The sequence below is a fragment of the Crocodylus porosus genome, unplaced genomic scaffold (genome assembly GCF_001723895.1).
Source record: "Crocodylus porosus isolate Cpor-Errol unplaced genomic scaffold, CroPor_comp1, whole genome shotgun sequence".
NCBI classification, from domain to species: Eukaryota; Metazoa; Chordata; order Crocodylia; family Crocodylidae; genus Crocodylus; species Crocodylus porosus.
In genome coordinates, this window is record NW_017728904.1 from 1,130,250 (window position 1) to 1,150,380 (window position 20,131).

General features: G+C 57.8%; 3 protein-coding genes across 15 annotated transcripts in view; 1 reads left to right on the top strand and 2 right to left on the bottom strand.

The window, feature by feature from the left end:
• Positions 1–20,131, top strand: part of LOC109324773 (mothers against decapentaplegic homolog 6-like) — a 165,330-nt gene that overhangs the window by 22,255 nt on the left and 122,944 nt on the right. The gene's annotated exons all lie outside the window — the stretch shown is intronic.
• LOC109324767 (pro-interleukin-16-like) lies at positions 21–2,996 on the bottom strand. Of its 2 annotated transcripts, XM_019556813.1 has the most exons (5): positions 1,328–2,996; positions 808–988; positions 622–720; positions 319–535; positions 21–236 (listed from the first exon to the last, which is right to left on the bottom strand). In XM_019556813.1, the coding sequence occupies exons 1-5, from the start codon at positions 2,344–2,346 to the stop codon at positions 82–84; spliced, it is 1,671 nt and encodes a 556-aa protein (XP_019412358.1). In that variant the 5' UTR covers positions 2,347–2,996; the 3' UTR covers positions 21–81. The 2 variants fall into 2 exon arrangements, with proteins under 2 accessions (XP_019412358.1, XP_019412357.1); XM_019556812.1 differs by having other exon boundaries at positions 23–535.
• The window catches only part of UBAP2L (ubiquitin associated protein 2 like), a 28,708-nt gene continuing 13,171 nt past the window's right edge, over positions 4,595–20,131 (bottom strand). For 8 of the 12 annotated variants that reach the window (XM_019556799.1, XM_019556798.1, XM_019556796.1 and 5 more), the window contains 20 exons: positions 20,079–20,131; positions 18,526–18,611; positions 17,607–17,778; positions 17,174–17,375; positions 15,539–15,816; positions 14,965–15,137; positions 14,135–14,324; positions 13,745–13,799; positions 12,774–12,948; positions 12,214–12,286; positions 10,880–11,075; positions 10,710–10,798; positions 9,660–9,713; positions 8,987–9,068; positions 7,319–7,536; positions 7,128–7,233; positions 6,732–6,799; positions 6,190–6,387; positions 5,715–5,765; positions 4,595–5,121 (listed from right to left, as the gene is read on the bottom strand). In XM_019556799.1, coding sequence (XP_019412344.1) covers positions 5,026–5,121; positions 5,715–5,765; positions 6,190–6,387; positions 6,732–6,799; positions 7,128–7,233; positions 7,319–7,536; positions 8,987–9,068; positions 9,660–9,713; positions 10,710–10,798; positions 10,880–11,075; positions 12,214–12,286; positions 12,774–12,948; positions 13,745–13,799; positions 14,135–14,324; positions 14,965–15,137; positions 15,539–15,816; positions 17,174–17,375; positions 17,607–17,778; positions 18,526–18,611; positions 20,079–20,131 — 2,615 coding nt within the window. In that variant the 3' untranslated portion in view covers positions 4,595–5,025. The remainder of the gene's footprint in view (positions 5,122–5,714; positions 5,766–6,189; positions 6,388–6,731; positions 6,800–7,127; positions 7,234–7,318; positions 7,537–8,986; positions 9,069–9,659; positions 9,714–10,709; positions 10,799–10,879; positions 11,076–12,213; positions 12,287–12,773; positions 12,949–13,744; positions 13,800–14,134; positions 14,325–14,964; positions 15,138–15,538; positions 15,817–17,173; positions 17,376–17,606; positions 17,779–18,525; positions 18,612–20,078) is intronic. The other 4 variants (XM_019556804.1, XM_019556802.1, XM_019556795.1 and 1 more) reach the window with 2 other exon arrangements.

A 20,131-nucleotide genomic window follows, 5' to 3' on the forward strand; every position in this document is an offset into this window, starting at 1 on the left:
GGGCCCCGCCCCAGCACCCATCCTGCCCTGCCCTGCCCTGCCTTGCCCTCCATCCAGATCTGGTACTACCCCTCTGGCCAGTCACCCCTGCTGCCCCCAATGCGCCTCACCCAGGAAGACCCTCTGGACAGTGAGCGGCTGGTCCCCGCGCAGTGAGCCCCGGCCCCCAGCTAGGCTGAAGCCTAGGCCCCCGGAGTCCTTCATCAGCTGCACTGACAGCACTGTGGCTGGCTCCTCTACAGGGAGGACAGACAGAGGGGGTGGTCAGACACCCACCATTTCCAGGGAACGGCCCCCCGGATCCCACCTGCCCGTTACCTGGCTCAGATGGAGGGGTCCTCTTGGAGGCCACGTCCTCACTGCCTCTGCGCAGCACCACGACAGCCTGGCGGGCAGCTCGGGCCCCATGCAGCACTTGCAGCGCCTGCGCGTGGCTGCAGCCCCCCAGTGGGTGCCCGTTGATGGAGAGCACCTCGTCGCCCAGCTGCAGGGAACCGTCCCGTGCGGCCAGGCCGCCAGTGAAGACACGGTGGATCTGAGGGGACCCAGGGAGCAGCCTCAGGCCCTAGAGCCCAGGGTGGCCCCCCACCCCCCAGCTGCACGTGGGGCCCTGGCACTCACCGTCACCGGCCGGTGCTGGTCAGTGCCTCCTGCAAGGCTGAAGCCAAGCCCGGTGCCATCCTCCTTGTGCAGCACGATCACGTGGATGTCCTCGAGGTGCTGCCGAAGGGATGCGTCAGGGCTGTGGCTGGGGGACCTTCCAGGGCCACAGCCACAAAAGGGAGCTCCAGGCTAGCGGCTCGGTACCTGCAGTGTCTCCTCCCCCAGCCTTTTTGCCTCCTCCAGCATCAGCTCCACGTCGGTGGCTGGGATCAGTGACGCACTGGATATGCTGGAGTTCAGCAGCGCTGAGCAGTTCTTGGCCCTGGCACCCTCATCCTGCGGAGCCTCCTTCCTGTGCAAGCCCCAGTCCCACAGCTCGGCCAGGCTGAGCGTGGGGAGGGACACAGGTCATGGCAGTACCCCCATGACCCAGGCCCTGCCCCACCCCCTCTTCCCCGCAGCCCAACACCAATGCACCGAGGTTACACATCTGCACCAAGTGCTCACCCGACCCCTGAGCAGCCAGGCACTGATCCCGCCCTCTTTCTATTCCCAGGATCAGTACAGGGCCTCTCTGAGCTCTGCCCAGCCCAGATTGCCCCTCCCTTCCCTGCAGGGCCCCTGCAAGAGTGAGAAGAGAAGACCCTGAACTGGCCCGTGGGTGACACCTGCCCCAGGCTAGCCCCATGGGCCTGCTCACACATCAGCCCTGGCCCTGGCCCACCTGAGGGTGAAGCTCCTGTGGTCATGTTGGCCTTGCCCATCTGGCACCGATGTGTCGGAGTCCTCCCTGTCGGACTCCCCCAGGCTACAATGGGCAGCAGCAAGCAGCCCCAGGTCCCGGTGCCTGGGGATGGCAGTATCTGGGGGCAGCCGGGTGGGGATTGGGGAAGATGTGAAGGGGCCCGGCTGGGCCAAGCAACTCCGGGGGGGCCCCCAGGGATGTAGGGCCACTGGGCTTGAGGGTGCCGGGGAGCAGCGGGGTACCCTGGCAGCTAGGCCTCGCAGTTGCTCCTCCCTGGAGGCCCCTACTTCTGTACCAGTGCTGAGCTCCAGAGCTGCCTGGGGGCTGCCCACCTGCCCCAGTTGCAGAGTGAAGGGAGTGGAGGGGGCCTGGGGCAGCCCCCAGGGAGCCGATTGGGCCCTCCCCCCTGGGTTGGCTCCTGCCCTGGCTGCTGTCAGGCTCAGGTCTCTGCTGGCCCCCAAGCTGCCTAGCTGTGGCTGCCTGGGGGCTGAGGGTCCTGGGAGCTGCCCCCCTCTCCACAAGGGCCGAGGCTCCTGTTCCCTGCACCCACTCTGGTGGGCTCTGGCTGGCCCTGGGCCTCCCCCCTGCCTGCTTCTGCTGTGGGGGGCTGCAGCTATGCAGGGGGCCTGCGGGGGCCCAAAACGCAGCTCAAAGGCCTGAACCTGCTCCCTGACAGAGCAGCCGGGCTGGGTGCCAGGGCCCCCCTGCCCTGTGGGCACCTGGTTCAGGGGAGGCCGCGTTCCCCTGGGAGGTTCTGCCCGGCTGTCACCCAGGCCGGGGGAATGACCCCTGTTCTGCAGTCTGGTCTGGGCTCTGTGGGGAGCCTCGAGCCTGCTCTCTGTGGCCGTGCCCTGCTCAAAGAGTCGGACCAGCTCCTGCAGGCCGCGGTGCCGGGGGACCGTGGGCGCCTGCAGTGGCCTCACAGAGAAGTGCCGGGTGGGGTCTGGCCCCCACGGGATCTCACAGCTCCGGGCTCGTGGGTGGGCAGGTGACTGCATTCCTGCTGCGGTAGGTTATGCCACTGGGTCACGTGTAGGTTTTATGAGCCAAGCGGGTCTCTGGCTCCACTGATGCCTTCAGTTCCCTCTGGCAGCTGCTCCCACATCCATCCTGGGGTGGTCGGCAGGGGCCACTGCCTCTTCCTCCCTGCCTGTTGGAACACAGCACAGATTGCGTCGGCAGCTGGATCCGGCTCCAAGGCCTGCTGCGGCTGCCGCCCCCTGCTCGTGTCCCAACCTGTCACGATGAGGTGGGCAAGTTATTTCAGGTGTTCAGGCCTCAGCATGGGAGGCTATGGCACAAGAGACCAGCCCTTTCCTGAAGCATCTTCAGGCTCCCAGCAAGGCCAAGGCCCAGCCGCCCTGTGAGTTTTTGCTACTTACAAATCCCCAGGGCAGAGCTGGCAGCCCCAGCACTGGCTACGCAGGACTGGGAGCCAGGGCCCTGTTCCCGCCTGCCACATCTCACCAGTCAACTGTGTCTGTGCCTGCAGGCCCGGCTGAGACAACGGGACATGCAGGCACCGCTGGGGCATAACCTGGTAGCCAAGGGGACCTGCAGGTCATGAAGCAGGGAAGCTGGGGCTTTATGGGCCAGGGCCCAGAATGGAAGCGCCAAGTTGCTGGTGGGAGCCAGCGGCAACTGGGGAGCAGCAGGATGTGCCATATCTGGAGGCTTTTAGCCAGGATCCACCTCCGGGAGCACAGCCTGGGTGGGTGCATCAGGCTGCCTTGTGGGGAAGGGGCTGGTGCCGGGGAAGGGGTGCAACATCCCTTGAAGTGCCCCGCCCCCCAGCACCTACCAGGCAGGTCCTACCTGGCCCCTGGCCCTGTGGTGAGCAGGGTGGTGCAGGGATGCCCAGGGGGCACAGTGCACCTGCAGCCAGACGGGGCTCGTCTCCTAAGCAGGGAGCCGGAAGGGGGCCTCTGCAGCGGGCGCCTACAGGCAGCTAAAAAAGGCGCCAAGGCAGCTTCCTGCCCCACTGTTTCCGCTGGGCCCGGGGAGTGCAGCTGGTGGCTACAGCTGCCACTTCCTTTTGCTGCACAGAGCTAGGGGGGCAAGCAAGGGGCTGAGGCAAGGGCCAAGGTCTGTACTGGATGCAGCCTCAGCCACCACCCCACGCTCCTTCCCCCAGCCCTCCTACCCTGGGGCCACTGTGCACGGAGCAGAGCTCAGCTCCTTGTCCACATGCCCTGGAAAGCAACAGGGCAACCAAAGGGGTTGAGTCCTGCTTGCCCAGGGCTCCCTGGTCCTACAGGGCTACTGCTGCTACTACCTGACCTGCACCAGGGGAGCAAAATAAAGCCCATAGGGGATGTGGGTCACCATGGCACGGCCAGAGTCCACCTCACTCCAGAGATGGCAGCACCTTCCACCCAAGCCCGAGCTGAAAGTTTGTACCTCTTCTGCCAGACAGAGCAATCACGGGGGGTGGGAGGTAGGGCAAAGGGGGCATTGCCTGGACTTCGAAGTCTGTTCTGCACCATACAATGGCAACACCCCACAGCAAATTCCAGCATTGTGCCCAGAAGAACAAGGGCTGCCAGGGCTGGGACCAAAGGCCTGGCAGAACTAGGGATGGTGGCTGGGGCACTGCAGGACCAGGCCCTCCCCTGCCAGCCTGCTGGAGAAGAGAGAAGGTACCAGGCTCCTTCCCTGAGCTGAGCCTGTGGGTCAGACAGGCAGCCAGCCCTAGACTGGGCATCAGTTGCACAGGGGTACTGGGCCCGCTAAGCCAGCATCAGGGAACTGAAGCTGCTTGGAGCCCCTAGAGGGAGGAGCCAGATGTGATGTAGAGCTAGGAGCTAAAAAAAAAATCAAAACACACCCCAGACTCAGCAGGGAGGGGATCAGCTCCGAGGATCAACCCTGCTAGCATTCCCTTGGCCCCAGGCATGGGCAAGCTGACCTCATGCCCCTTCCTGCACTCCGATACCCTGTGCCAGGACATGGAAGCAGGCTCAGGATGTCGGTATTAAAAAATACACACAGCACTTGGTGACCTTTATTCTTTTTAGTAATTGACCCATTGGGGGGCTTACTGAAGGGATTAGGTGGAACTGAAAAATACAAAAATCAACTGCATAGAAACCCCCCTCTTCCCCCCCCCAAAAAAGGGAAAGCAAAATATACTTACTGCAGCAGGAGGGGGAGGGGACAGGCAGGGGGGGTGGGAACAGGACCAAAAGTCAGGGTAGCTCTGCCCAGCTCCCCAGCAGCTGTGGAAATGAGACCCAGAGGACGGCGTGGGGTTTTCGTTTTTATATACAAGACACATTTATCCATTGAATTTGGAACACGGTACAAAAACACTTCAACTAATTCATCTTACAATGCTGTTCATATCAATTACTGTTCTTATTCCTAATAGTAAAGGGGTTTGCTGTAGGCGGGCTGGCAGCCTTCCACTCCTTGGGCTCCGGCGGGGTTGGGGGCGCAGGGTGGTGGGCAGGGAGCAAGGAGTAAAAACCAAGAGAGGCCCCTACGGCAAACGGTTCAGAATCCGAATGCAGAGAGAGAAAAAAAATACAAATTCTATATTACATATAACAGGAAAGGTGGCTGCAAACAGACACGATGCAGAGCCCAGCACGGCCCAGACAACTGGGACACGGGTGGCGCACGCTTCTCCCTGGGGTCCTGGGGTGGCAGGTTGGGTTGTTGCTCTTGGCGGTGGCTCAGTTGGCACCCCAGTTGTAGCTGTTGTAGGTGGACTTGTTGGCCTGGGACTTCTGGGGGATGGAGCTGCCCTGGCTGCGCTGTCCGGTGCCACTCTGTTGGGGCAATGTGGATCGTTACTGAGGGCAGCAGGTGCCTCTGAGCCCCGGGGTCCCGTGCCTGGCCAGCGTGGTGTGGTGCAGCCTCCAAAGGAAGACAGAGCCTCAGTCCCAGGAGCCAAGCCATCCCGCGTTGACACCACAGGCCCACAAGGCCATGCCAGACCGCAGCTCCGCTCTGTACTCCACGGCTGCCACCGAACTGCTGTGGCCAGTGCCAGCTCCACTGGTGCCACTTGAGCCCAGGGAGAAGGTGGCTTCCTGCCCATGTCAGCAACGAGCAACGCCTCATTTGTCAGAAGACCCACACCAGACGCTGCCCCACCTCCTACCCCAGTCTCCTTCCACACGAGCCGCTCTACCATCGTACACCAGACCAGTAATGCTTCCAGCACCAGCGGGGAGGTGAGCACGGGGGTGTGTGCGCGCGCGGGTGTGTGTGTGCACATCCTGGCTGCTGCCTCCCTCCTTGCCTGGCTGGATGCTGCGGGCTGGGGCTAAGGTGGGGGCGGAGGAGGGCCTGGGCGCAGGGGCGAGACCCCGGGGCAGCGCGGGTGGGCATGAGGCAGTATCATTCAGAGGTTCATTACCTGGTCTTCCTGCTGGCGTTGGCAGCACAGTATCATCTGCAAATATGGAAGCTGTTGCAGTACCGGGATATGTAAAATAAAGGGACAAACTATGACAATAGAAATCCACGGTTAGACCTGAAAGCTACGGCGGGCTCATGGCAGGTGGCGATTGACCCCTTCACTGCCAGCCTGTGACGCCGCCCCTCCCGGGAACAGGGAGGTCAGGCCATACCAGGTATGTTTGCAGGGGAGGGGGTGCCGGCCGAACGGACCTGGTACAGCCCAGCAGCAACAGGGCGGCGCCGAGCCCCTGGTGGAGAGTGCCCCGGGCCCTCCTCACCTCCTCCTCTCAGGCCGGGCGTGTACATGCAGGCATGAGTGAGAGTATGTGCGTGTCGCCGCGTGTCTGCATGTGTCCGCTGTGGGGTGCGAGCAGGAGGGGGCCAGGGAGCAAGAGCCCTAGGAAATAACCCGGCACGAGTGGGGTGCTTACCTGCCCATCCTGCTGCAGGTGGTGGTGGAGGATCTGTGAGTGGGGCTGCTGATGTGGGGTCAGGATGTGCATGAAGGGGGCCGGTGGGTATGCCGCAGCCGTGGCAGGGTTGATGGGGCCGCTGCTGCCCAGCGCCGAAGGCAAGTTGAAGGAGGCTGCTGGGGTTCCAGTGTGAAATCCCTGCTTCTCAAAGGACTGCTGTTAATAAGAAGCCAGCAGGCATGTGAGGCATGGCTGGCCCAGCGTGCTGCTCTAGCTGTCCACTTGCACACGGCAATGCCGCCCCAGCCCACAGGACATGTGGCAGTGCCAGAGACAGAGTGGTGGAGGGAGGGAGGGAGAGACACCCATGCCCTGGCCCCTTTGTGCTGCCTGGCTCAGAGGGCAGAAATCTGCCAGCCCTTCCCAGGGCCAAATACACCATCTCCCTGCAGAATCTTATGGGTCTGGCCCCTGCCAAGGGCAGGAGAGCCCCCTGCCCCCACCACAGATCATACCCACATACCTCCCATCCACCCAGAGTTCAGAGAAAAGAAACCAACCTGAGTTTTGGAGTAGACTGAGCCCGAGATGTCTGGTACTCCTGTGTTACTTGATGTCACCGATACACCTGGGGATGAAGGATGCCAAGGGAGGGTCAGTCAGGAGCCACAAGTTCCCACCTGTGCAAGCCATGCAAGATGCAGTGCAGCCCACACTATGGGAGCTGAGAGGGGTGAAGCTCACTAGCTCAACCCAGAGCTGGTGCTGACCAACTTCCCTGGCCCTGCTCGCAGGCTGGTAGGAAGGAAACCAGCTCTGCAGAGGCACAACCCCTCAGACAGGCTGAGATTTCTCTTCCAGCAGCAAGCAGCACACCAGGCCCAGCACACTGGCAGAGTGTTGCAGGCTTAGCTGGTCACAGGTGACAGGGAGCGATCCATCCAGCCCAGCCTTACCAGTGTTGTATCCATGGGAGCCGTAGCCGCTGGGCTGCTGGAACGGGGTTGCTGATGCATTCACGCTGACATTCACACCATGCTGCTTGGAAGAGGTAGGAGCAACCTGGAGAAAGGAGCGGGCCGGGCCAGTGAGCACTAGACTGCCCAGGGCTACCACCCTGAAGCCCATGGCGCAGGGGGACACTCACAGGGAACACGGCAGGCCCGTACTGGAAGGTGCTGGGGAGCCCAGGGACCCCTGTGTAATATGGCAGACTGGTGTAACTGTAGCCAGGAGGCAGGGCTGGGTTCAGGAATGTCTGCTGCGTGGTGTGGTGTGTCTGCGTCTGGCTCTGCTGAGGCTGCGCGAGGGTCGTTGCCGGAGCAGGGGAGGAGGCATCACCTCGGCCGAACTTTGTGAGGTCACCTGAAGTGGGAGGATGGAGGGAGACAGGTGGGAATGCGCAAACCGGCCTAGGGACAGGGGCAGGGTTATGGAGTCAGCTGTGCCTCACGTGTCCCACCCAGCGATTCCCAAAAGCTTTGCAAACAGGTGTCATGTTCCCTAGGGCTGAGGGCTCTAGCCAAGAGCAGCTGGATGGTACACTGTGGACAGAGGGCAGATGAAGCCTAGCACTGCCAGTCTGGGAGGTTCTAGCCAGCCCTGTCAGCAGCATGAGCCTGGGAGCACTATGTCCTTGTGAGCCATGTCCTTGAACTCAGCGATTTCAGAATGGCCTTCCTTGACGACTGGATGAAAGCAGCAGCCGTCCTCTCCTCCCAAGGCGAGGGGCCCAGCAAAAACTCAGATCACAGGAGTCAGAGCTTTGCCAGCTGAGGGCGCTGTGAATAACTCCTTTCTGCAGCTCTGCTCACAACCCCCTCTCCCCCCCCATGGCACACAACCAAGTGCCCCTGCAGGGCCCAGGGGCTGCAGAAAATGCTCAGAACTGTCACTTCCTCTTCCCTAGCCAGCAGCTGGCCCTGGCATCCGGGCACAGGCTGGAAAGCTGCTGCTCGCCTTTCTTTGCAAGCACCTGCCTGGCTCTTTCATGGGAACATGCTCCCCATTCAGCGTGGCACAGTAAGACAGCGACTTCCTCTGCACGATCTCAGCAATGCAGCCTGGCTGGGACAGCTGCAACTGCTAATTCTGGGTGCCAAGGCGAGCTTGGCAAATAAAACACACGTGGGAACACTGTGGTCTGGCCTGGGTGCCAAGGCAGCATGCTGGGCCGAGGTACTGTGCACAAAGCAGCCCCAAGCTGAAGAAGGGGAAGGAAAGAAACAAGTAGCACATGGGGCCTCAGGCCTGGGCTCTATGTCAGAGGTCAGGCTACAAAGCACCTTTCAGGGCAGAGGCCGATCCCAGCATCCGGGGCACTAGCCGGTATGTGGCCAGTCAGGATTCAGAACACACTGTCCAGTCCCCATTCCCCTCCCTACTGTTCCATGACCCAACACCGCATTCTCTTAGGGGTTGAGCCTGAACACAGTGCAGCACTCCCTGACCTGCTACTACACTCAGCCCAGCCGTCCCTTAGCTTGGTTACTCTGCCCCTTGCTCATGCTGCTCCAACACGGAAGTGCCTGACCCAGTCACACCCCTCAATGGGGCTCTGACAGAGATAAAAGCTACGAAGCTGGAAAGAGCTGCAAACTGAGGGCTTTGCTGGCTCAATTCCCAGGGGCACAAGCAGCAGTGCCTTCGGAAGCATAGGAAACATGATGCCTCCCTTGGAGCCTGCCCTGTTGAATGCGACACAACTAGTGCATTCCAGCTCCCACGGCGTGGCTCTCTGGCCACGGGTTCCCACACAAAGCTCTGCTTCAAGCCCCAGTAGCCCTGCCAAGCTCACGCTGGAACAAGCTCCTACCAGAGTACGGGTTGCTGCTCAGGCTGCCATCTCTTCCCGTCAGCGGGGTGGTGGGCGTGGGGAATGGGATGCTGTAGTAATCCTGGAAGGCAGACGGAGGGAAGACTCAGCAAGCTGCGTTTGCCACCGTGAGGACAGGCCCCCTGGAGGGCAGCGTGTGACAGCATGTTGGAGCAATGCAGTTCAATCAGCCAGAGGCAGGCTGATTTAATCTGATAGAGACTCCGAGTTTTTGTTGCATGACCATCCCCCCTGTCTAGCCACGAGAAAAGCTAGAGAGGGTCTACTGCCATGCACACACCTCACAGGGCCAGAACTGACTCGCAGGCTCAGCCACAGGACTGCAGCCCACCTTCCTAGACAAAAGCAGCCCCCACCCAGAATCATAGCCAGCTTATCTGCAGAAGATAGGAACCCTCCATGTCTGCAGGAACTTGACATCCCACCAGCAAAGAACAGAGCCTCCTGCTTGCTGTGCAACACACGTTTCACATGCTCTTCACCCCCAACACCACTGCTGCCTGAATGTACCGGTTCCCAAGTGATCCGAAGTGACAGAACACAGGGAGGAGCAAAACCATTTGCAACCTAACACATGCCCCACACTGGACCCACATAAGCCTCCTACGCTAGCATGCTAACGGCAAGGCATTCCCCAGAGGCATGGACTCACCAGCGGGAATCTCGTCTGAAGCATTTGCAAGTCGTCATACCCATACACTTGTGGCTGGGAAAGGAGGAGATTGCATTAGGGATGTTGATCGTGCAGGTCCAACTGCCCCATTATCATGGTAACGGAGGCAGATCTGAGCAAGCTTAGGCTACGCGCTAGTTGACTGAACAGTGAATCTCAGGGACCACCTGGGAACCTGGAAAAAACCCTGTATTTCTCTGCTGGAAGGTGAGACTAAGAAAACTTGCTTTGGCATGGGAATGTACAGGCACCAACATGTCTGCAGCTCACAGCACTGGGCCCCTTGCACCACTCTGCTATGCAGACAGAGGTACGCTGTCTGGCTAAGATCCTCGGTTCTTGGGGGAGATGGGCTTTCATAACCAGAGGGCAAGAGGGCATGGCATGGAGGAAGCTGAGCCTACAGGCCACAGTATCTTTTCAACTGTCTCTATAAAAGGCACCTGTGCCAACCAGAGACTTCTCCAGGACAGCTGCTGCAGCTGGAACCTGCAGGCTCCTCCTGCCTTCTCTGCCACCAGGAGAAAGCTCCGTGATGTGCCCTAGTCTCAATGCCTGCCACAGATCACTCATTTGCCTTTAACCTGCTGTGTTGCTAGCTCTGCTCCAAACCCTGCCCCTTGATGATGGTACTCTGGTCTTGGGCTGCTACTACTCCTCTTCATGAAGAAGCAGGCAGGAGAATCTCCACAGCCTCTCACAGCTGCACTGCAATGACTTGGCTACAAGCCCATGTCATGCATGCAGTGCAGCACCTGCCCCAGGTGCACAAAGGCACTGCTCTGCCTCACGCTACATGGGATTTACTGAGCAGGGGAGCCCCGACTCACAACCCAAGGCAGCCCCACATTCCAGGCTTGTTAGAGTCTGATGTTGCAAGGTCAACCAGGAGGAGTCTGCTTGACTGCATCTGGTATGACTCTGATTCTTCTAGCATGCGCTGTCCCTCCCTCCTAGCCAGGGAGAGAGCTAGGAAGGATCTACTGGCATGCTGCGACTCTGCAGTGAGCTAGCTGCTGCCCTACTCACCGGATAGGCATGTAACAGGCCTGGAGCCATGATGTAGGGATTAGGCAACAGCGGTGGGACTCCAGGAGGGAGGTTGGGAGGGGCTTTTCCTGAAGGAGAACAGAAGATATGGTGAACTGAAGAGCCCCCACCACAGCTCCAGCCTGTACCTGCTCCATACCGGGAAGTACCTGATGTCGTTGCAACTGAGCTGCGCGTTGAGGCCGTCACTGTGGAGTTGCTGCCAAGGCTGAGCCCCAGGCTGCTGACGCTGCCAAGGCTGGAGGAGACACTGACCACAGGCGGGGCAGCCGAGACCGTGCTGGAGGAGGTGGAGAAAGTGCTAGCAGCAGAATGGAGGCTCGCTTCATTCTCCACACTTGTGTGCTAATGGAGGGAAGAGAATGGGAGGCATTGGGGCCAAGCCATCTGCATCACCTCCTGGGACCCACAGGCACACCCGGAGCTTCCCAGCTGCTTGCTGCAAGCCTGGCTATTGAGCCTGGGCAGTGACCTGCTCCTGCACCGGGCTCCCAGCTCTGCCTCCAGCCTCTACACTTTCTTAAACAGACCAGGCTCAGGCACATCTTCTGCTATCCAGAAAGCACTGTGCAGTAGCAGGTAGATAGGCCTGCTCAGGACGTCTAGCACAGCAACTGAGTGGCATCAAACCTACCAGCTCATACCAAATAGGCCTAGGAGCAAGCGTACATGGCAGATGGAAGGGAAGCCTATTTTAAAGGCACCCAAGAGACATGGGAAGCATGCTGCTGCTTTGCTCTGTACACAGTTACCCATCTCAAGAGCCAGCTCCCAGGCAGATGCCCCATGCAGTCAGGCAGAGGGCCAAGGTCATCAGTAACGTGGCTGCTGCAGCTTTACAACTACTAGGGAATTGGCCACCTGACAGGTTTTGAAACCAAAGGCCCCACTCCCCTCCCCCTCAATTCAGCCTAACACAGGAATCCTGTCGTGTCAGTAAACAGAATAAAGATGCCCCAGGGTTTGGAAAGTTCAGGCATGGAAGAATACAGGGAGCGAGACATTAGGAAAGGACCAAGAGAGGAACCACTCGCAGAACATGCCCTGGGGTGAAGCCCCACCCCCTGATCACAGCCAGAACTCCTGACTCTTCCAATGCCCATCCCAGCATCCCACCTCTCCCATCTGCATGAACACAGAACCAAATGATCCTCGCCCATGGCAGGTTGTTGACACAAGCCAAGAGCAGCTACAGTGCAACCTGTGGAGAGTGGTGTCCGAGGGGATGCTGAAGACTAACACTCCACTTCCCATCCCAGCACTTCCAGTCACAGGCATGTCGAAGTAGTGCAGTTCAGTCAGCCACCAGCCTGGTCTGACTGCATCTGGTTGCATCTCCATATTGTTCTGCGGCACACACTCTTCCCTCAATAGCTACAGCAAGCTAAAGAGTTGTTGGCATGCCGCGAGCAGCCTCAGCCTAGCAACTGGAGCAGTGGCACTTGGCACCCTGATGGGTCCACTCGGCAGCCCGCACACTTACCAGAAGAGTGGACGTGGATGTGCGCCCAGAGGATGTTGATGAGGAGAGGCTGTTCTGCTGCGTGGGTAACGTGCTGCAGGGAGAGAAGAAAAACCATGAAGCCAGCAGAGTTGAGGGAATGGCAGTGCACCCCATGGCCCACCTGAGTCAGCACAACACCCTCACAGCTCTGCTACCTGGCAGGATGTAGATTGCCCTTCCCCTGTGGGAAGCGCCAACTGACAGATGCAGCTGTGCTTGGGTGTCCCCACCAAGCCAATAGGACAGGATGGGAAGGGAAGGGATGACCAGCCCAGGACTGGAGCCAAGGCTGAGGCAGCTTCCTAGGCAAGCAGAGAGCACCAGACACTTCTCTCCAGAGACGTTCCCTGACTCATTGCCTTGCTTGGGCAGGAGATGGCCCAAACTAAAACACTCATATATGACATCTGAACAGAGCTCCTGGGGTCCCCACTACAAGGGGAGGCTGCAGTAGCAAGTAACAGGTACCAGGGTCTCCCTTGCCCAAGGAAGGGAGTGGAACCCAGCTGGGTCTCCCTGGTCTGCCCCACCAAGCTCACCTGCTGAGCTGGGTGGTGGTCGTGCTGGGGAGCTCCTCGCTGTGGCTCAGGCTGCCCAGGGCTGCCGAGTGCTGGCTGGATGTTGTCAGCAGAGATGATGCAGAGACAGCGTCACTGAGAGGCGCGATGTTGGGGGCAGAGGGAGAATCTGACTTCGCTGCAGGCCCTGTAGCACCTGGGAACAAACTGCTTTGGTTAAGGGGCTCCTCAGGGCCCGCAGTAACATCAGCATGTAACTGCAAACATGAACCCTTCCCAACCAGCCCTCAGAGGAGAGACAACAACTGATACCAGTGGATATGCACAGGCTAGGGCAGTGTTTCTCAACCTGTGGTACGTGTACCCCTGGCGGTACATGAGACATGCAGGGGGTACACGGGTACTGAGTTTTGGTCTTTGCCTGCTCGGGCCAGTTGTTCCAGCTGTTGCCCCTCCCACTGTGTCTGGTGCACCGGGCCTTTCACTCCTCAATGTCAGTGCTGGGGGATACGGGAGGGAGGCCCCACGCAGGCTGCTTTGCCCCAGGCCACAGTGGAAAAAGTGGGACTCAGCTCGCAGCAGCAAAACTGGAAGTGCCACAGCGGCACTTCTGCTGCATCGATTGGCAGGGGATACATAAGGTACCAAAGGTTGAGAACCTCTGGACTAGGGGATGGGAGAGATGGGATGGGGCCAAGCTGTGCTGCCAACCCGCTGCCTGACAGCTGAAGAGTACTATCATTCCCAACTGGGAGACGGCAAAGGAGGCACAGATGTTACAGGACTCACCCAGAGGACCACAGACAAGTTATCAAAAAGCTGAATGCTTTTGGGTAAGCAAATGAAGTAGCAGCAGAGACTGCCCAGCTAGGCGAGAACATTCCAGCAGCCCTGGTCACCTTGTCAAGGCAGCTGCTGCTCACCCTCCCTCAGAACCCAACACTCCTGTGCTTGGAGAGAGCAGGCACCTCACGTGTCACTGAGATCCTCACCTTCAATGGCCTGTGCGGTTTGTAGCTGCGTGGGCTGTACAGAGCTGAAACCATTCTGGAAGAGAAAAGGAGAGTTCGGTATGGCATCTGCTCCCTCTTCTGACAAATCTGTTCTCAACCCTTCTTCCTCAAGTGCTGAGCAGGAGGCTGGTACTCTTGCCCAGCATCGACACTACCAGTCTTCATTCCAACTGACAATCATGATGCATATGAGTTTCCGACTGCTTCTGACCCTTCCTGCTCAGGGCCTTCCCACCCCCGGGACAGTGAGTTCCACAGGCTAACAGTGGGCCCTCTTGCTGTACACATTCTGCCAAAATTGAGAGCAGCACCACTGGCAAGAGTAGATGCAGCTGCTCCTCCAGGCAGAAGGCAGGGCCATCGCCGTACCTTGGCCTGGGTCAGGTCTTTCTGGGGCGAGGAGGAGATGGAGTTTGGGTATCGCCTGGTCTGGGTGGATCTCTGTTCATACAGTGGTCCCTGAGCGCTGTTCTGGGAGGTATATGTTGCTGTCGGTATTGTGCCGCTCTGGTAACCAGACTCCTGGCTTTGATTGGACGAAATCGTGGACGAAGATTCACTACAAAGAATGAAAAGAGTTTAGGGTCTCACCCAAGCAGCCTTGCAGGGAGCTACTGACCAGTCCAGACCACAGCTTTCCCTGTCCACCCCATCCTTCTTAGACCTCAGCAAGCCAAGGAAGCCAAAGTGGGAGAGGAAGAGAAACAAGGGGCGCTTGTGGTGAGACTCCCCACTCTTCACTGCAAAGGTTGCAGAAAGTCTGCCCCCATCTTGATCTCTGTTCAAGCACTGCAGGCCAAGTAGGCACAAGTGGCCTGAAGGAGTCTGCTGGCGCTCAAGCTGTTTCCTGTTGCATACGCTGTCCCCCCTTTCTGGCTATGGAGTAGAGTCAGAAAGGGTCTACTGGTATGCAGTACAACAACGGGCTCAACAGCAACCCCCCTGCCAGTTGCTTCCCAGCACCTGGGATCACTGCTCATCTACACAGGTCACCTAGGCACTAAGGCAGCTCCCAGCACCCCTCACTCCCCCTGGCTACTCCTCTCCTCACCCCCCAGCAAGACAAGTGGAGGCTGCCTGCAAGTTGCCCACTCAGCCCCGGCCAAAAATACCAGGCCAGCAGCTGCACTACTACCCGCCTGCCTCCCAAAGTGCCTTCCTCCCAGGACACAGCACTTTGCAGCACAACCCAGCCTCACCTCGCAGTGCTGGTGAAGAGGCTGCTCTGAGACTGGCTTGCCGAAGCACTCGTCACTGGCGTTGACTCATACTCTGAGAGCACGGGCTCAGAGCCGAACTGCAATGCCCCAAACTGCAGGTTTAGCCCTGAGATATCTGCTGAACCAGGCATCTCCACGGCGAGTGCAGGAATCTATAGGGGAAGGAGGGTGCAAGCTTGAGGCCCACTGCTGCCAGGTGAACCTCCTTGGGCATGCCATGGGCCCAGACTCAGCCTGTACCCTACTGCAGTGCTCACAGGCTTCCTACATCAGCCAGTTGAAAGCCACAGAATACCGTGATCAGGCCATCACCTGCTCTGACATCCATGGGGTTGATGCCATCAAACACAATGTTGGTGAGCTCCCCAGCCTCACAGCCAGTACACCTGCCCATGGCCAACCTACTCGAATATGTTTGTTCACTCCAGATTTGTTTAGTCTTCATCAGTCCTATGAAAGGCCTTTGGAACTCAGCCTCACTCTTGGTGACACAAACAGAGCCTGCCCCAGCTCCCAGACAACACTGCCTCCTTCCCCAGCTCACAGTCCATACCTTTGATGTCAAAGAGGCTTTCTTCTTCTGTTGCTTTAGCTTTTGCTGCGCTGGCTGGGGACTGGAGGACTGGTTGTCTGAAGACCCTGGGGACATCTGGGGAACTGGGTTGGTTTTGCTGGGCAAGGGAGAGGAAGGGGGCGGTGGTGCGGCTGCAGGAGCTGTCACCACGGGCTGCTTGTCCTGCATGAACACCTCCATCATGGTCGACGTTGGTGTGAAGGCTTGGCGCTTGGTGAAGGGGCTGTGGACGGAGGAGTCCGTCGGGTTCTTTAGATCTAAGGGAAACAAGGTTGGACCAATGGGGTTGTTTCCCCGGAGCCAAAGTAAGTTCAGGTGCTTCTCTGCTTCAAACAACCAGCCTTTGCCCCAGTCTGAAGCCAAAATATTTTCCCTCCCACAAAGTGAGGAGAGGGTGCATGATGAGTGGCTTGCCCAGGAGTCAGTAGCAGTGCAGAAGCGGACCCCATATCCTGGCCTTGTACTCAACCTCCCCCCAGGCTCAACCAATTAAACCAAACCCTTTCCCAGCCCTGCAGGCAAATGGCCCCCTTTCCCCCCAAACACACTCTACAGAGGCAGGAGGAGACAAGTCCAGACAGCAGGACTCCTTCCCTGTCACGAAAGGGCTGGGCTCACCCCGGACCCCGCGCAGGTGAGGGCTCAACACCTGACCCTTGTACTGAGCTGATTCTGCCCCCCTGCTCTTGCACCCACATCAGGTTGCCTTGTACTGCCCCATTCCTGCCCTGCACACACAGCAGCACCTGCCCTTCCTCCTCGTGGCCCCAGGCCACCACTCTTCCGCTCACTGCCCTGCTCCACTTCTCTTGCCTGCCCCAGCCCACTCAATACCACCACTTATTACAAGCAGATCCTATTCTCTGCTTCTCCTCTACAGCCCCTTGTCTGAAGGGCCCAAGCGATGCCAACACTGGCTGCTGCAAGAACAGGGCTGAATTTTTCCACAGCTCAGATTTGAACAGGAGCCATTTCCCCAGTGCAAAAAACAAAACAGAGGCTGGAAGGAGCAGGATAATGCTCGATCACAGTGGAGCTCAGTGTGGCTTTCAAAGCACATGAGAACCTGGACTGAAGGGCCCTCAGGCCATTCCTCCAGGCCAGATGTTTTGAGGCAAGGAAGTCACTGTATGGAGATCGGTCTCTAGCATGAAAGATGCCTGGAAGTAGGTGGTTGTCTATTCAAGGGCCGCACTACGTCAGCAGCACACACCTCCGAGAGTGGCAAATATGCATGTATACTAGATCTACTGCACAAGACACCTCCTCTGCTTGGTGCTGAGGAGAATGCTCCTCTTTACTAAGGTAAGGCAGGGCTGCACACCCCACAGTGGTCTGACATCCCCAGTACCTGCAGCCATGCCAAGATTGATACCGGTGTTATGGGCACTCTGAATAGGCTAGTTTCTGCTGTTGGGGGCAGGAAAGGTGGAGGAAAAGACCTTGGCTTGGTGTGTGCTGAGTCTAACATCTCCCCATCCAGAGGACAAGTAGATTTACATCCCCACAAAACCCAGCTCCCTGCGATCTCTCTGACAGTCTGGCTACGGTCTCTGAATAGCTCCAAAGCCTGCCACCCCAGCGGATTCCCTCCTGGCAGCAGTTGCGCCTTACCGTACTGCACGAGGGCCGAGGGCTGCGTTGTGGACCCCATGTCCCAGGAGGAGGCAGCGGTGCTCCCGCCTGGCTGGGTGTGCTGAGCCGCTAGCTGAGCCAAGGCCTGCGCGGTCTTGAACTGCTCCAGGAACTGCGAGCCTGTGGTGCTGCTGCCCTTGGCCTCCCCGACGTCTCCAAACCCTTTCCCCAGCATGCTCACCTGCGGTTACGACAGGGAAGGGGTAGGGGGCGGGGGTCACACTGTCTGCCCCAGCCTGGGGCTCTGGTCTCTAAGGACAAGCCTGGCCCCTCCCCACCTAACGAGGCAGCAGTGAGAAGTGCGCCTGTGCAAAGAACAAGACTGAGGGTGGCAAGTTACCAAGCCCCAGGATCCACACGAAGAGAAGCAAGCAAGTCGCAACCAACCATGGACACAGGCTCACTCGCTTACCATGCTGTGATGAGAGAAGGTGTTCCCAGAGGTTGGTTGGGATAAAGCACTCTGTTTGGAATTGCTGAACACCAGAGGCTGGGCCAGGGAAGTGGCCTGTGATGAATCCAAGCTTGTCGACTCATTCTCCAGAGAAGAGGGGGTCTTTCCCAACAGCACTGCCAGGTCGATTCTGGGGGGGAAAAAGGGAGAGGATGAGACCTAGGCTACTAAGACCTTCAGTGCCTTACTCTGGCTTCCTACCCCTGACATTACATCCTCAGAGCTCCACATTCCAGATAATTAGGCTAGATGACATGGATGTTAATGCACATGGTCTCCAGCAACCTCAAAGAACTCACTGATGTGACCTGCTCCCAGCATCTATTGCAGGCAGCTAAAAAAATGGAACAACTGGGCATAACAGCAGTTGCTGAGTGTCAAGACACAAGACAACTGCAGTGCTTGCCGACCATGCTGCTGGTCTGAAATGGCAATGCTGGACACGGCTGAGCGCAAGACATTTTCTACAGGAATGCATTTCAGTCGCATGAAAGGACCAAACTCCCTGAATATCTACGTGCCATTTGGAAGAGCTCCCTGCCAACACCAAAAATTGCCTGCATGTCCTGTGAATCATCTCAGCATCTTCACTGAGGTCTGAGTCAGTCTAATGGACCAAGGTGCATGCCTTCCATTTAAAATCAATGGGAGATGTTAAGCCCCGAGAAAGATTCTCAGAAATCTGACAGCTGTTTTATACAGGATTTGCTGAACCCAGGGGAATGCAGAACCTCTTGGCTTCCAATGTCAAAGCCACGTTAGCAAAATGCCACTGCAATTTTTTTCAGTGACGGCTCAGGAGTGGAGTTGAGTTATCTCCTGTCTACAGACTGCCCCACTGATTTTGGGGAACAGCATTGTTAAACTGAGCCCTCACCTCTGTCCAGCTGTGATTGTTACATTCTCTGCAGGCAGAGGTACTGAGGACACATTGGAAGCAGTGAAGATCTTGGTCTCTGAAAGCTGGAAGACAGAAGAGGGGGGCAATCCAGAGTCAGGACCACGTGCCAGGGAGATTCCAAAGTCAAAGCAAAAACAAGGCACCTCAGGCTGGGGATTACTCTCCACTCGCAGCATCCCCCAAGAAACCAGCATGGGTTCCACACCCCAAACATGTAGCTTCAATCAGACCACATCTGACCACCCCAAAACCCCTGAACAATGCAGCATGCTTAAGAAGGTCTGTTCCTCATTTCTAACAACCCCCAAATCTCCAGGGATGCTGAGGAGTTGCAGAAGAGCGCAAACTGGAGACGTGCAGTCCCAACCAACAAAAGTCACTCCAGTGAGAAGTGATTTCTGCCAAAAGCCATATGAAGGAAAGGCCACAGATCTGGTTTCACAGACAAGCCTGAAATTACCCAACTTAGACAAGGCACCTAGATGCTGGGCTGGGCAACAACAGGTTTGCTAAGGCAGAGCAGAGGATATGCTAAGCGAAGCCTCAAGGCGCAAGCTTACTTCTCCCTGGAGGCAAGGCAATCCAAGTACTCTGCAGGGCTGGGGCTAATTAGCAAATAAAGCATAGCCTGCCTCCTGCAGGGCAGGGAAGGACTGTTTCAGTTTTAAGTAACAGGAAGTTTTCTAGTGACCATGGCGTAATCCAGTCTGGAACACACCAGCATATGAACAGCTTTTATCCCAGAGTGAAACCTGAGAGCAGCTGCTAGCACCTTGATACTAATAGGCAATCAAAGAGCAGGAGCACAGGCCAGAGCTCTTAGCTCATGGGCAAAGAGCCTCAGGCTGGGAAGTGCAATACAAGAAGGGCACCAAGAGCAGCACAAGGTGGAGACCTAAGGTTGGCCTCAGCACAGCTAGGGGGCTGCTCTAACAGCAGCAGCGCTGCCTCCTTTCAGGCAGAGGAAAGCTCTTCCTTTGTTGTCAGATCCACAAAAGCTCAGGTACAGGGAAGCAAAAACCTGTAGAAACCCTGATTCTGCTGCCATTAATACCACAAGTCACTTCTTTGTCTCACACAGCACAGGGTCTGGCTCAATGCTGGGGGACATCAACCCCAGGTCAATGTGGGAGCCAAGGTGCCTCCAGAGCAGCAGAGGGGAGGCAGGGACATGGAAACAAGACAAGCCACAGACCAACACAAAATGGAAAACTCGGCCCTTCTGCAAAGCCACAGGACCCACAGCCTTGACAAGAAAGATGGGCTCCCCTCCCCAAGCCCCAGCAAGTATGTGGCCAACCAAAGGCAGAGCTCTCCCTGCTGTAGCACAGCTGAAGCTCTGGGGCAAACATCCCAGTGATTTCCAAGATGGAGCTTGACCAGCTTATGAAAAGGACCATGGCATGGGGTCCTCTGCAAATGGCAGGTGAGGTTACTTCTGCTGTCTGAGAGTAGGCCTTGCCACCTCCCCCCACACAGAAGGACAACCTGCTGAGAACATGGTGAGAAGGGGCTTGGAGAATACCTACATCTTCATTCCAGTCCTCTGTTCCCCATTCCTCTGTCGCTGTCCTCCATGCAC

Bases quoted from the DNA above. Each gene is read 5' to 3' on its own strand.
- LOC109324767 (XM_019556812.1), bottom strand. From the start codon at position 2,346: ATGCAGTCACCTGCCCACCCACGAGCCCGGAGCTGTGAGATCCCGTGG. The intron at 989-1,327 runs GTGGGCCAGGGC...CCCCACGCTCAG, and splicing joins CACAGGAGCTTCACCCTCAG to CCTGGCCGAGCTGTGGGACT. The intron at 536-621 runs GTGAGTGCCAGG...GGGTCCCCTCAG, and splicing joins ACCAGCACCGGCCGGTGACG to ATCCACCGTGTCTTCACTGG.